This window comes from Myotis myotis, unplaced genomic scaffold, assembly GCF_014108235.1.
Source record: "Myotis myotis isolate mMyoMyo1 unplaced genomic scaffold, mMyoMyo1.p scaffold_m19_p_15, whole genome shotgun sequence".
NCBI classification, from domain to species: domain Eukaryota; kingdom Metazoa; phylum Chordata; class Mammalia; order Chiroptera; family Vespertilionidae; genus Myotis; species Myotis myotis.
Genome location: NW_023416319.1, coordinates 34717813 through 34733857, shown reverse-complemented (window position 1 = coordinate 34733857; position 16045 = coordinate 34717813). Strand labels below are relative to the sequence as shown.

The 16045-nt window shown below is 39.2% G+C and overlaps 1 protein-coding gene across 3 annotated transcripts in view; it reads right to left on the bottom strand.

The window, feature by feature from the left end:
* The window catches only part of CABCOCO1 (ciliary associated calcium binding coiled-coil 1), a 103801-nt gene extending 88625 nt beyond the window's left edge, over positions 1–15176 (bottom strand). For 2 of the 3 annotated variants that reach the window (XM_036336828.1, XM_036336829.1), the window contains exons 1-2: positions 15022–15176; positions 5335–5438 (exon numbers count right to left, since the gene is read on the bottom strand). In XM_036336828.1, the coding sequence (XP_036192721.1) occupies positions 5335–5438; positions 15022–15102 (185 nt within the window). In that variant the 5' untranslated portion in view covers positions 15103–15176. Of the gene's footprint in view, positions 1–5334; positions 5439–12621; positions 12662–15021 lie in introns of all 3 variants that reach the window. The other variant, XM_036336830.1, reaches the window with a different exon arrangement.
* Between the last annotated feature and the right edge of the window lie 869 nt (positions 15177–16045).

Sequence of the window (16045 nt, the reverse complement as noted above, 5' to 3'; positions counted from 1 at the left end):
ACGAGGGACTAGGGAAGGGGGAAAGGGAGGGGCAAGAAGAGAGAGAGAGAGGGAGGACAGGGGGCGGAAGAGGGAAAGGGAGAGAGAGGAAGAGCATATCTCTCTATATAAAAGGTTGAGTGGCTGACTGGCTGGTAGGTATGACACACACTGACCACCAGGGGCAGATGCTCAACACAGGAGGTGCCCTGTGACAGCAACTTTGCAGAGTGCCCTCTCACACTCTGGGACCCCTCGGGGGATGTCGGGCTTCCGGTTTAGGCCTGATCCCCGCAGGCCAGGCCGAGGGACCCACCTGCTGGGAGGACCCTGCTCACTCTGCAGATGCCCTTCGAGGCCCGGAGCCACCCCAGGTGCTGCAAGCCAGGGAGGGACTGCAGGAGGTTGGCTCCAGAGCATGTCCCGCCCTTCTAGCCCAGTCACACCCCGCCAGCCACCTTCTAATTAATTTCCTTTCAATGTGCATGAATCCATGCACCAGGCCTCTAGTGAAAATATAAAACCCTTTTTGGTCTTCTTGCTCTTCCTCTTCATTCATTTCTAATTCTCCTTCTCCTAGTCTTCCCTTCTCTTCTTCCATCTTTGAAGTATAGCAACTTAACTACTATTTTTTTTTCTCTGAAATTCATTATCTTTTCCTATTATACAATCAAGTTTCTTTTCCTTCTGACAATGCTCTGGAATTAGACTGTTAAAATTTGTTCTTTTTTTTTTTAAATTCCAATTATGTATATTTACTCATTTTTTTCCTATAGCTATAATTTTCTATTTAACCTTCAAAAGTGTTTCATATCAATTTTCTTTTAATTTTATATACTTTTCTCATTATTGTATTCTATGTCCCTCAGTGTTTTCAGAGTGTTAATTCTCCCTTGGGCTGCTTTATAAATTGTATCTCTGCAACACTGTTTTTTTCCTACTCTGTTTTACCCATTTTGTCACCTTTTATTTTGTATCTCTTCCTTTCGTTTTTGTACTCTGATTTACCTTGTGGTGACTGCTTCCCATGCATTTTTTTAAATTTTGATAAATATTTTACTTTTTTTTTTTAACCTACTCATGGCTATATTTTTCTGATATATGTTTAATGTCTACAAGTTCTTTACCTATTCAATTTTTTCCCCCTTGCTATGTCTTGTATGCATATTCCTTATTTAGCACTCAGACCTGGCCATATTACAAGCTATTTTCTGTATGACATAAGTTCATGTCAATGAGTCTAGTTTTATTTTTTTAATTAGTGGGGATAAAGAAGAAAGAAGTAAGATACGATTTCTTTACTATCACAAAAACAACCTATTGCTTGTGAATATGGGAAGCATCTGCTCTCATCTCTACATCCTGATCCTGTTGTTGCCCCCGAGGCTTCTGGAAATGCATTTCAAGGTTTTCTCTTCCCCTAGGAGGGTGAGTATAATTTTACCTCGGTCTAGGCTCTTCAGATGTGCGTGTGTGTATGTATGTATGTGTGTGTGTATGTATGTATGTATGTGTGTATGTATGTGTGTATGTATGTGCTCCCAGTCCTTTCTCCTGCACTTCTGTTTCCGGCAGCTCATCTTCTTTCTAAGTGTACTCTTCATCTGCCATCTCTATGCTCTGTATTTACAAAATTAAATATTTGGCCTGCATAGTTACATGTATGCTCAGTGTTCATATATAAATGACGGTAACCACTTGTGTAAAGGTATTTTGGTGAAATTTCTTTGGCATCCTCCACCGCTGCCTCTCTCTGATAACCCCTGCATCGCTTCTCCTAGTACCATTTAGATGTTAACCTTCCATTTGAAACGCAGGACTAAGTATTTAACATTTCTATTCTTGGTTCAGTGACTTCACCCCAAAGGATATTATGCAGGGAAGCATTTGGAGCAAGATACTACTGTGGTTTGACTGCAGCTTCTATACCCAACTGTCAAATTTGTAAGCTTTTCCTCTGGGGATAAGGAGAGACGAATAGGGGGAAGGGGAGAGATGGCCACGTCTGTAGCATGAGAAAATGCAGGGAAAGAGAAAGATGCTTGATAGTGACTTAGGAAGTTTTGCCACACTGATAAGCACTATAACTATCTCACCAAGAATTTCAGTAAAAAGACTGCATTATTCTTGCATGCTCTTGACATTGGAGTGCATTTTATTTTTTAAATATGATATGCAGAAATAAGCCTTAAGGCAAGAATTGAACAGCTCATGGAAGCCCCGTTATAGAAAGGTTATTAAAAGATCTCAGTGTTATTTCTGTATTTAAAGAGTTATTTTAAATTTTGTTCCTATCATTGTTTCAAACAAGATTTGAGTAGATCTATTCATAAATTCAGAGTTACATTAAAACATAATTGATAGCACTTAGGAGACCATGAGAAATGTACCCAGACATGTAGCTTTACGTGAAGTATATTCCACAAATATGTTTTAATGATCCTTTAATGTTTTACTTGGTTGGCTGCTTTCATGGAGTACAACTTTTAATTTTAAAAGGTAGAAAATGTGTTAATTTCCTATAATTTATTTTTAATAGGTATATAGCTTTGCAAACTGTATGATTTTGGCATACTTCTGTCACTTAGTGACAGGATACCTAAATTATATTTCTGTTATGTTAAAAGGTATTTAATCTCCATTTATAATGACACTATTTTAACTAAAAATGAATGATTGATTGTAAATATTTCAGGATTACTGTTACAAAATTCACTTAAAAACACACACACAAAAAATTACTTTGCAGAACAATGACTCCTGACATAACACTGGTGTCATTTACTCAAAATTGATGTCTTAAGATCTGAGATTACTTTAGGTGAATTCTATTAATGAGACAGTTTAAAAGATCCACCTATGTTAAATCTGCTTGTTTCTATAGTGCTAACTTCTGTATCAACATCTGTATCATTTCCTTTGTCCTAGACCTCACCTCTTAAAGATTAAAATACTTTCAGAATTTAGATCATAAACAACAAAAAGAGCCAATAATTGAAGAAGAAAAAAAGATTGTCACAGAAGGTATGATACACAGTACAACTTAAGATGCGGAAATAAGTCTAAAAATCATTTGTCTGCAATACCTTTTATTTAATATTAATTGCATCTAACATAACATATTTTATTTAATATTTAAAAAAATACTTTGTAAACGATATTAAATATGTCATTTGCATCACATTATTTTTTATTAAATAACTAACTTTTACATTTCAACGACCAACATTTGGGATTACTTAATAAGAGAAAATAATATTTTACTTAAAGCATAAGTAATCAGTGATGCTGATGAAATGAATGGATTTTACTAATCAATTCCTACATTAAAAGTCAGAATTCCCAATGAGCATTCATTTCTAAAAAAATTGTAAAATCATCATGAAATACTTGTTTTAAAATCAGTAAAGATTTTTATTGACTAACTAGAGGCCAGTGCACGAATTCATGCACAGGTGGGCTCCGGCCAGCCTGGCTCCAACCTGGGCAGGCTGGGTCTGGGCCTGTCGGGAGGAGGAAACAACAGGAGGTTGGCCGGCCAGCCTGCCCCAATCAGGGTTGATTAGGGCAGGGTCGGGCTGGCTGGGGGTAGGGGCCACAGGCAACTGGCTGAAGCCGCGCCCCTGATTGGGGTGGGGGGGGTTGATCAGGTGTCAGTGGCTGGGGGAGGGGCTGTGGGAGGTTGGCTGGCCAGCCCCACCCCACATTGGGGCAGAGCTGGCTGGGGGGAAGGGCTGCAGGCTGATCGGGGTGGTGGGGGTTGATTGGGAGAGGGGCTGGCTATGGAGAGGGGTTGTGGGTGGTGGGCCAGCCAGCCCTGCCCCCGAATGGGGTTGGGGAGGCCGATCAGGGGCCAGCAGCTGGGGGAGGGGCCATGGGTGGTTGGTTGATCAGAGTGGGGGGGCTGATCGGGGTCAGAGTTGGATTTGGGGAGGGGCTGTGGGCCGAACGGGGTGGTGGGGGTCCATTGAGGGGAGGGGTTGCTGGGGGAGGGGCTGCAGGAGGTTGGCTGGCTGGCCACATCCCCTATTGGGGTAGGGGGGTGGTCAGGGGTAGGGACGGCTGGGGGGCCTCAGGTGGTTGGCCAACTGGCCCTTGCCCCTGACTGGGGTCAGTGGGGGCTGATCTGGGGTGGGGCCAAGTGGGGGGAGGGGTTGCAGGAGGTTGGCCCCACTCCTGATTGGGCTGGTTCACTGGCCACAGTGGGCATCATAGCAACTGGTTGTTCCAGTCATTACAGTGTTCAGTCCCTGGCTTTTTATATATATAGATACTTATAAAGATGCAGAGAGTCAGTAGTATGGCCGAATCACTCCTCACCAGCATTTCCAGCAGGATTTGCAGGTGCTGGAGGTGAACAGCATCTTGGGAAAAGGCCTGTCACTGTCATTCTTCTGCTCTTAATATGCCTTCCCTTCTCAGACTTCTCTCCCAGCCAGTACATCTGTCATATTCCTTCTCAGTAGTAAATTACCTCTATTCCATAATATTTGTGAGATTTGCAAATGATAACCCCTGACAGAGTCATTTTCTATTTGCCCATTACAGTCCACAACTCCCTGCTAAAATGTGGAGGACTGGCCTGCAGAAATCTTACACAGGGACATTACGATCCAGAACAGCACATTGTCCCCACTCTCTACACATTACAGCCAATCAGGATTCCATTATTAGAGCTGATGATTTTTAAAATCAGTGGTTACTAAAAACACCATTTAGGAATTTGTGTGTTAGATATATCTGACTAGAGTTCAAAGTAAATGCTCTACTATAGAAATCAATGGTCTTAAAAATAATATGTACACTTATTAGCATTATTGCCTATAAATTCAGTTATATCACATTTTTAAGCAAATGTATAAAAACAGAATACTCAATATAGCTTCATATCCAATAAAAATCAGAGGTGGATGGCTAATATTCAGAATTTCCAAATAAAATATGTTATTAATATTACAGAAAATTACAACTTATTCTTTTCAAATGACACAGAAGACCTAAAAGCTCTTGTGAATATTTATGGTTTTATGGATGAAAGAGAAAAAGAAATAGAAGACAGCATATGTTAAAGGCTGCTTTTAACAATAAATCTCTGCTCTCAGTTAATATTAACAAGTTGGCTTGAAATGCATTTCTCTCATAAAGAAGACTACTGAGTAGTGCAAAGTTAGTTGGTTAAGAGTTTTTGTGTTCCAGAGTCTGAATATATATCTATATATAATATACAGTATATATATATATATATATATATATATATTCAGAAAAAAGTTTAAAATGTGTAGTAGAATATTATGGTCATTTATAGATGCAGAGCTAGAACTGTTCTGCATTTAATTGTAATACTGAAGTGCTTACTGTTGAACTCCATCTATGTCCTCTGCTAGCATTTCGGTGATTTGGGCAACTGAAAGAAAATCTGGAGACAGAAACTTGTCATGCTCCTGAAATTCAGCATCTTTCTACAAAAAAAAAGTGGAATGAGTTATCTCAATCATATCTTTTACATATTAATCCCAAGGATATCAACATTTGTTCTTACCATGAGACCAGGAAAATTTTTTTTAGAACAACTCCCTCCTAGATAATCCTTTTCTGTTTTTAAGTAAAAATTGAATGGCTAGTCAATCTATCTTTTGAGCATACTTAAAACTGGGTAATGGTTTTCAATTAATAAATATTTTTTAATATCTGTGTGGAGAGGGGCTACAGCGTTCGGACAGATTCAAGCCTTGGACTGACTTGTGGCCCAGCCACATGTAAGTCCCAGCTTGTAGGGCAAAGCCCTCCCAGCACGATTATAGCCAAAAGGCTATGATTGTAAGCTCCACCTTATAGTCCAACCCTGCATTCCTAGGTCGCTAAGGGATGTGGGCTGCAGGGTGTGCAGCAAGTGCTGCCTAAATAAAGCTTGATAGAGTTCAGAGAATGGCAACAACAGGAAAGAAGCAGATTTGAAATTCGCAAGAACATTGTAAACATCTTGCCCTTGTTTTGCTTTGTGTGATCTGACTATAAAATAAAGCTTTGGCTTACAGGCTGTGTCAGTTTCCTCATCCAGGCACAGAGATCCACCTGGTCCCAACTGTATTCTCTTGTCTGTTTTCTTTAATCCTTCAATGCCCCTCCTCAGGTTTACCCCTGGCCATGCTGGACGCGGTTCATCTACGCATTCCTCATTGAACTTGGGGCTCAAAAGGAGGCAACGGCAAGTAAGAAAGACTTGCTATCCTCAAGAATCTTAACATCTAGTGGGAGGAACAAATTAAGGGTGACTATAAAATAAGAAAATAAAATGGTGAGCCATAAAAATGTGGCATTCAGTTCAAAAGGAACAAGATTAGGAATAGGACAAGGAAAGTCTACAGACAGAAGGTCCAGGAATGGACTTTGTGAGATTAGGCATGCCCCACGTGAATGAGCAGCAAAACCAACGTGACAAAGACATTGATGTTGGGTACCAGTTCTGTAAATATCAAGTAATTTCATAATGGTACCTAGGTTACAAGCGGGGGACTAGTTGGACCTAAGTGGGAAGTTGCCAATGGGAACCTATTGTGGGAGATCTTAAATTTAATAATTCAGTAAATATTTATTAAATGATTACAGGATACAAGATACTGTGCAATGAAACATAAATATTTTAAACCCTAGCTAAAGTATGACATGCTAAAGAATGTGTTCTTGCTAATAGAGTCAATAAGGCATTCATGAAGTTTTGAGCAGTGAATGGCATAAAACTGCTTGAAGGAAGGGTAATCTTTAGCAGGGGCAGAGGAAGGGCACAGAGGAGGAGCTAAATGAAAGGATTGTTAAAACAGTTCAGGAATGAGGCCTTAGGCTGTACTAGGCTCCATGTAGTGCACCTTAAAAGAAAGAGGTGAATGCACCATATTATATATGGGGGACTAAAAGAGTGAAGAAGGAATGGAGATTCTGAGTTTCTGAAATAGGCGACTAGAAGAAAAAGGGCCTCCAATAGCATATATGCCCCTCTGTGTGACCCAGACAAAGGCATCCTCTCTAGGGGCAGCAAGTTAAGATTCTTAAGGCTGGCACAGCCCTGGGCCCAAGTGCAGCACTTGTGAAGACAGTATAGTTTCAGCTCCTGCTCAACCCTCAGCCAAGTCCTATTGTTTGGAGTACAACCTGCAAAATCCACACATGGTACTGTTGTTACACAGAATAGAGATAGGAGTTTTGGAAGATGATGCTAGTTTTAAAAAGGCAAGATAGTGAGTTTGGTTTCAGTGGTTGAGTTTAAGCTGTAATATGCCTATCAAGGAAGAAATGTGTACAGGTTAATTAGAAATGCTGGAGTCAGAAAGGTCAAGTTTGAAGATCCTGGTTTAGGAATCCCTCGAATGTGAGAATGGATAGAACTGCCCAAAGCAGAGCAGGAGGAGAAGAGCTGTGAATGGGGGTGAAAGAGGAGACAGACACAGGAACAGCAACAGCTCCATAAAAATCAAGGATTGTGAGGTTTAGGGAAGAGAGGGGGCAAGTGTTTTCCATTCAACAAATAGTAATATATCCTTCCATGTGAATGGGCTCCAATAAATAAGAAAAGCAAAGAAATGCTTTGCTGTAGTAAACAATCATATCACAATTTTTCCTTATTCTTTTCCCAGAATAAAATATTCCAAAGCTGGCACTTACTAGTAATGGTAATCAGTTTAATGATTGTATTTAAATTAGGTTGTTATATTTTTGTTTTTGAATATCTAACTTAGACTTAAAATATGCTACTTCATTAGCTATCTTTTTTTTGTAATCTAGTATTAGAAAATTAACCTAAACTAGATCATTCTATTAGATTATAATCTCAATTAAGCCAAAAATACCTTAGTACCTAATATAGAATGTCTTGCACCTAGTAGGCAATTAGATACTTGGAAATTGAATTAAACACAATCAGTTTTTAGATAGGATAGTATTTTAGTCCACAATATATGGCTGTATATTTGTTAAAATGTTTGTTGGTTATATATTTTTTTATTAGTAGCAGTATTCCTGTACTGTCAAGCCCATTAGATTATGAATTCCTCAAGGACAGTCATTCAATCTTTTACTTCTTTTGAGAATTCTGAAGATCCTACTTATGTCAACATAGGTTGTTAATAGGCTGCCTGAATCCATCTCCATCATTTGATGACACTGTTGAATGATGCGGCTTAATGAAAAGCAGGACTTAGATTTGGAAATCTCATGAGGTTTGACAACTGATTAATTTTGTGACTTACAGCAAGTCATTTGAACCTACATTTGAATTCATGTTAAAAATCATTTTGGCCCTAACCGGTTTGGCTCAGTGGATAGAGCGTCAGCCTATGGACTCAACGGTCCTGGGTTCGATTCCGGTCAAGGGCATGTACCTTGGTTGTGGGCACATCCCCAGTGGGGGGTGTGCAGGAGGCAGCTGATCGATGTTTCTCTCTCATCGATGTTTCTAACTCTCTATCCCTCTCCCTACCTCTCTGTAAAAAAATCAATAAAATATATTTTTAAAAAATAATTTTGATATGTCTTAATATATATAAGATTGCTATCATTATTAATAATGAATAAATATATACATGAAAGGTTCATTATACAGATATTTAGATCAATTTTATTAGATTTAAAATTTTCTGGATAGGAAAAAATATGTAATACAAGAACTATATGGAAAAGAATACAATACTCAACCTTTTGTATAATAACAGTTCTAGCTAAGATGCCTATGATCAGTGCATTTTTTACTAAAACTTGATAGCTTAAGATAATCATCTTATAGGACGGTTTGCCTCTGGTTTCTTATTTTCTTTGTTTAAATTGAATTCCTGGACCTATTTTAAACTAGAGCTCTTTTTTGTTTGTTTATATACTGCCTTGCATTAAAAAGGATACAAGGTGGTTAAAAATCTTTAATCTTTTAACACATACATTCTCATTTGTACAAATCAAACGTATAATAGAAAAATCATGAATAGGCTAATAAAAATGTGGATATGTAATTGTGGCTTTCTCTGTAAAATTACATCTCTGACTAGGAAAATCTGTAAGCTAAACTGCACTGTAACTCATTTTATTCCACCACCTGGTGGATTTTAGCAGTTATTCCAGAAGCAATAAAATTGAAAGCCTGATATTATTTGCCAGATAATGTTTTCTCTGAAATTTTTCTCTAATGTCACCTAAACCTTGTATACTTGTCTGCCTTCTAGAATTTAAGGTTTCTGGGGGTATATTTGTATCCATCACTGACAGTGTCTTAAAAGATTATTTTTTAAAAATATATTTTATTGATTTTTTACAGAGAGGAAGGGAGAGGGATAGAGACTTGGAAACATTGATGAGAGAGAAACATCGATCAGCTGCCTCCTGCACACCCCCTACTGGGGATGTGCCCACAAGCAAGGTACATGCCCTTGACTGGAATCGAACCTGGGACCCTTCAGTCCGCAGGCCAATGCTCTATCTACTGAGCCAAAGCGGTTGGGGCAAAAGATTCTTAAGGAATGTTCATTAAAAGAAAAATACATTTCACCAAAAATGACTACGGAGGCGTTTCAGTCATACAGTGGTCTACAATTTCCACATTTTAAAAGACTTTCTTCAAGCCTGAAAATAAATGAACTAAGGAGCAGCACTGTGTTGAACCATGTTGGAGCCTGAGGCAAAAGGGGGAAAAAATCAGTAATACTAATGCTGTCTTTATTTAAAAATTTGACCATTAGGGATTTTTTTGCATTAACTTTGATTTTTTAAAATATTGCATTAAAATATAATTTATCTTGACTACTGAATTTTTTTGGCACCCTTAAATTTTGTGCCCAAGAAGAGTGCATCACTCACCTCACTATAGTCCTGACCATGCTAAAGAGCCAATTTAAGAAAAAGAAGGAAAAAATAATTGAAAAAAGGATAAGTTAAAGCAACAGCTAATTCTTTAAAATAATAAAACAGGAAAATCTCTAGCAAATGTGATTAAAAATAAAGAAAAAATATATGCACGTAAGTGGAAATACATTTTAAAATTACAAGGAAATGGGTGATTTTGTAGGATTACGTAAGTTATCAAACTTGACTAGGGTAAGAGAGAACTGACCAAACATAAACTAAACGGAAAGTCTACTTTTTAAAAAGTCACCATGCCCAATAGTTTTACACTTGAAGTGCTACGTAATAAACAAGAACACAAATTCTGTTAACTGTAATAATTATAGACTGTAGATAACTCATTTTTAAGAGCCATCATAATCTACACACAAAAACCTGAACTAGCACAAAGAAAATTATAGACTGAAATCATTAATAAATTCAGATGCAAAAATTCTAATTAAAATACTATGTTAGAAAACTGAATCCAGAAATGTTCTAATAGAACAATAAGCTATCATTGTGACCAAATTAGGATAAATTTAGAAATGCAAGGATGGATCATCATGAATAACTCTATCATAACTTTGTATGTATATAGTTGTATATAGGAACTAAATCTTTAGATCCATTGAATTGCATTTACAATGTGGGAAGGATTGAATTTTTTTTAAATTTGAAGGTTTCCAATAAGTCGTCTTTTTATCAACTCTTATTATTAAACTTTTGATAGTTTATAATATCTTTGGGTCTTATGCCTTATTATATTCAAAACCAAGATCTTGCCATTTCCATTTCTAATTAAATTCTAATATAGGGAATAACAATTGGCCTTGTATTTTTGTTATATGTAACCACCTTATCAAATTTTGTATTAGTTCAAACCATGTTAATACAATGTCAGGTTTCTTAGGTATGCAACCATGTAATCTTCAAATAAAGTGTTTTTTCTTTATTTAATTTCTAACACTTAAGCCACATACTTAGTTTTCTTATTTTATTAATTAGAAGTTCTATAGTATGTTGGATTACAATAATGTTACTAGCCAGAATTCCTTTCTAGTTTCTGGCTTTTATACAAATGGCTTTAAGTATTTCACCATTCAATATGATGATGTTTGGCAAATAATTTCTTCTTGTTTAGCTATTCTTTTGTACTCATATTTTACTGAGAGTTTTGTCACTGAATTCTACCTGTTTTATAAAATATATATATGAATTCTCTATTCTATTCCACTGACTACTTTGTCTATTTTTGTGTCCATTCAGGTATACTGATCCTATATAATAAAAGTCTATATGCTAAGTGTCTGGTCGTCTGTTCAACCAATCAAAGCGTAATATGCTAATGATATGCTAAGGCGGCTCAATCACTCGCTATGACATGCACTGACCACCAGGGGGTAGATGCTCTGACCAGTAGGTTAGCTTGCTGCTGGGGTCCTACCGATCAGGACTGAGCAAGACGGGCTAGACATGCCCTGGAGCCCTCCTGTGGTCCCTCTCCGACTGCCAACCTCCCACATCCCTCCCCCGCCCCAACTGTGTCCTCTCGCAATCCGGGACCCCTCAGGGAATGTTGGAGAGCTGGTTTCAGCCCAATCCGCAGGCCAGGCCCACTGGTGCACAAATTCATGCACCGGGCCTCTAGTAATGTTATAATGTGATAGTAGTAGTCAGTCCATTCTCTAAGAACAGAGAGGATAGTTAATTTAGTTAAGGAAGCTAATTTAATTGATGGTTCACATCTAGAAGAAAACAAAATGAAATCCTCATTTCAAATAAATATAATGTATCTATCAAACATTAATTTTAGCTGTGTTAAAAACCTAACTTTAGTATATTAAAACTTTAAGCATTAGAAAATGATTGAAGATTATTTGTGCAACCTGAAAGGGAGGCTGGAGGGGAGAGAAGAAGTAGGACTTTCAAAATAAGACAGGAAACGCAAAGAAATGCAAATGTTTGTCAATATTTTCATACCCACAGCCACTATTCCCAGAAGTTCTCAGTGTCTGATAAATAATAATATTGTATAACAACATTTTGAGGTACATTAGTAGCATTTTCTCAATGATATTTTAAGGAATATTTTGGAGACCTCCCCTTGGTCATGCATAGGTTGACCTACTCTATGTGCTGTGAATGGCTTTAATAAATAACTCTTGAGTAATGTTGAAATAGCAGAAACCTCATCATTTTTGCTGTTCATGTTAAGCCCAAAGTGTTTTCTCTCTAACCTGTCAATAGAGGGGGGGCTGTTTTCAAGTTCTGTAGAAACCACCTACAGTAGAGAGAATCGTCAATGGCCTCCTCCAGGACATAATGAGATCTCTAAGACAAATGACATTCACCTTTTCACTCAAGATTATGTAAGTGTTCTCCTGTGCTGATAAAGCCCAGAAAGCATCTATCAGGGGATATGGTGACACTAAGGGACATTATTCAGAAAAAGCAATTGGGTGGGAAATAAACATTTACATTTTCTTTTAGGTCTCTAATATGAGTTGAAGTTTAGTCCTTTTAAGTATACTACTTAAATAATTATATTTCCTATTGTTTTCAAAAATATTAAGAAAGTCAGCTTATGAATAAACTAATAATAAAAGACTGATGACTGAATTCCTAGTTTTCATTTTTAAATTCAATTACAAATTCACTTACAAATTCCTTTCACTTATGTATAAACATACATATGTTTACAGCAAATATTTATTTTCAGATTTTTGATATTTTTCTGTTCTTGTGCATTGATACATATATCTGCTAAAAGTTTGGTCTTACCTTTCGCAAGGAGTCATTTGCTCCAATGCTATTAAAGAACCTGGAATGTTAAATTCAGAGAGTTGGCAAGAAGAGTTTATACAATGTCATAGGAAAAATATTTTCCTGGACCTGCATTTCATGTCTGCTTGTTCACAGTATCTGATCGAGTAGATTTTAGTCTATGATAACTACTATCTCTCCTGGCATATGTCAGTCCACCTATGATTTTAACAAGGTATATTTCATTGAGTGCTTACTATGTGACTGCAGTAATGGGTTGTTTTTATTCTAGGTATTGGCAACAAACAACAAATGGGAAACCTGAGACTCCTGGAAGCTTATGTTGTATTTCCAATAGACTTGGCAAGAAAAGAAATATTTCACTACTGCTTGGCTGAAATGACTCCATGGTCTACTGGCTAAGTCAATTTGGATACCGAATTTATTAGAAGTGACACCATAAGGGACCAAGTCTCAGGGGATCAACTCTGGAAAGAATCTGATCTGAGAAGAATCTTTCAGTAACTAACTGAAAAGCTGTGGCCTTGGGAAGACTCCAAGAGAGAGAGGTTTTGCCATCTTTTCCCTCTCACCCCTGAGCCCTCCAGTCAGCACAAATAGGTGGCTGGCAGAACTTGTCGTTCTAATGAATGACACAGCTCTATGGATCAACTCTCTCCTCTGTGAACTACAGGAACTCTGCCTCCATTAGACAGTGCTAACATGGTAAATACTCATCTAAGGCCTTAACTAGCTCATTCATCTGCCTCATCATCCATTATAAAAAGTGAATTTTTTCCCCTAGACCAGTGGTCGGCAAACTCATTAGTCAACAGAGCCAAATATCAACAGTCCAACGATTGAAATTTCTTTTGAGAGCCAAATTTTTTAAACTTAAACTATATAGGTAGGTACACTGTTATTAACTTAATTAGGGTACTCCTAAGGCTTAAGAAGAGCCACACTCAAGGGGCCAAAGAGCCGCATGTGGCTCGCGAGCCGCAGTTTGCCGACCACGGCCCTAGACCATGGTATTTATTTGCATCTTTAAAAACCTTGTGGGGTATTTCTTTCTTTTTCTTGAGTACAGATACATTAGCACCTCAAATTATCTGTCTTCTTAGAAAGGACGTTATCTACATGGATATGTACACTGAAAATTACGTATTGTCATAAGTATGTTTTTGTATATCTTTAACAGAAATGTATTGGGAAATTTCCTATGCCACTTTTGAAATTGTATTACATTAGAGATCACAAGGGAGTAACAGGCAGTTTATCACATTAAGATGTGTTTTTAAAGTACGCTAATTTCAAAAGGCTCACAGGCGAGACAGCATGCCTTAGCGGTCTGCAGACAGTAATGGGAAGGATCTGGATTGGGAACAGCTTTGCATACCTCTGATCAAGGAACTGAATTCTTGGCTCTGTGTTTATTTATAATATTGCAGCTAATACTTCTGCAGAGAGAACGTTGTTTAGGCTAATGAGGGAGGTGAGCATAGTGTTAATTATAACATTATTTACCTTTGGGGGCCTTAAGAAACTGAAAAACACTTCACAGGAACAACATGGCGGGCTCAGTGTGTGAAGACAAACATTTTCTTAGTGATATCTGGCATAGCAGGTATGTTCTTAATAAATATCTCAGGATACCAAGCTTTTGAGAAATTAAAGTTTACCTAAAGCCCATCTATGATTGAGAGGTGATGCTGGGCGGAGCCTAAAGATAAGTATTGTGCACAGGGAACCACTGGGGCCCGAGGAGGTGAACTAACTTCCCAGAAGACAAGTTGATGATGAGCAACACAGCCACGGCCAGAAGGTCCATTTTCCAGGGATGCCTCCTTTGTCCGACCTCTTATCATGTATTATTTAGAGAAATGGTAAAATAATAAGGGAAAAACCAAGCCCAGCCTTCAAACATTACTCAGTCCAGTATTAATGAAGAGTTATTCCCTGACACCTTTTCAACAATCGGAGCTGTGATCGTTAAAAAAAAAGAATTAGAAATTTCCAAAAGGGACTGATGGCCTACTTCAAATGCCAAAATCCCTTTGTAAGTGCAGAGGATCCGGGGAAGCGCGTAGCGGAGGTTCTTTGGGCCTAAAACCAAAGCAGCCCAAGGAGGAGCCACCAGTTTACCCTCGAGGGCCGGACGGGCCGCGTGCCAGGGCGGGTGGGGCCGGGAAGGCGGGACTCCGGGCGCGCGGGGCGGTGCCTCCGGGTCCCTCGCGCCGCCTCTCGGGGCCCCGCGCAGCCCCACGCCTCCGCCCTCCCGGCCCGGCCCGGCCCGCCCCGCACCCACCCCGGGCGTGGGACTCGGACCCGGGCCTGGCCTGGGCCGAGGGTCCCGCGGGTCTGGGGGGTGGGGGTGCGTGCGCTAGGGGGTCGCGGGCATCGGAAGGGGCGACGTACCTCCGACTCCGGCGGGGTTTCCGTCGGGGTCAATGCCGCGCAGGTCGTCGCCCCGACAGTTGACCCCAAAGAAGTCGCCATGATCTCGCGGAGCGGAGCGGCCCCTCGTCGCCTAGGCAACCGGGGCGGGGCCGGGATCGGGGCTGGGGAGTGAATCCCAGCGTCAAGCGGCTTCCGGTCGGAGCCCGGGCTGCAGGCGGGAGGGGTGGGACCCGGCGGTGGGAGCCGAGGTCTCAGGCGGGTCGGGTGGGGGCACTGCTGGGAAGGCCCTTTGGATCTTTGAGTTGAGACAGTAAGAGTGAGAGCAGGGGCAGCAATTTAAATGAGCTCATATGTGGCAGTTTCTTATGCCAATGCATTAAGTTCTCAATAAATAGTTAAGTGAGATATGTTATTGGAACTTTACCATGGATTGACATTTTTTAGTGTCCTTACCTTTCAGAGATACAGACTGAAAGATTTATTGATGATGAAATGATATAAAGTTTGGATTTACTCCAAAATAATAAGGGGAGGAGCATGGGAAATGGGTGGAGGAATAGAAAATTAACCAAGATTGAGTACATGGTGGTGGTGGTGGTGGGGGGGGGTGGTCACTACATTATTCTTTCTAGTGTATATATGTTTGAAATTTTCCATAATAAAACATCTAAAAACAATATAGCTATTGGCCTTATGAGTATTCCTTTCTGGGTAATCCCTGCTTTGAAAGTGAAATGTACTTTGCTTGCAGTCACCTGCATGGGAATTGCTGTGCAGGAAGCTTCCTGGAAAAGTCAGACATCATTTGTGTGCTTCAGTTTTCTCATCTGTAAAATGGGATAATAACTGCCTCACAGCATTACCATGAGGATTTAACATGTTAATGTATGGGAATGTTTAGTAGGGTGTCTGGCACCTTCAAGTGTTAGATATTGTTAGGATTAGGGTTAGTTTGCATAATTTCTCCTGATTGTAGCCCATCGTGAATACAGCTGCCAGGATAATATTTTCCCATTGCCTTTCAGACCAAATTAAACACGTT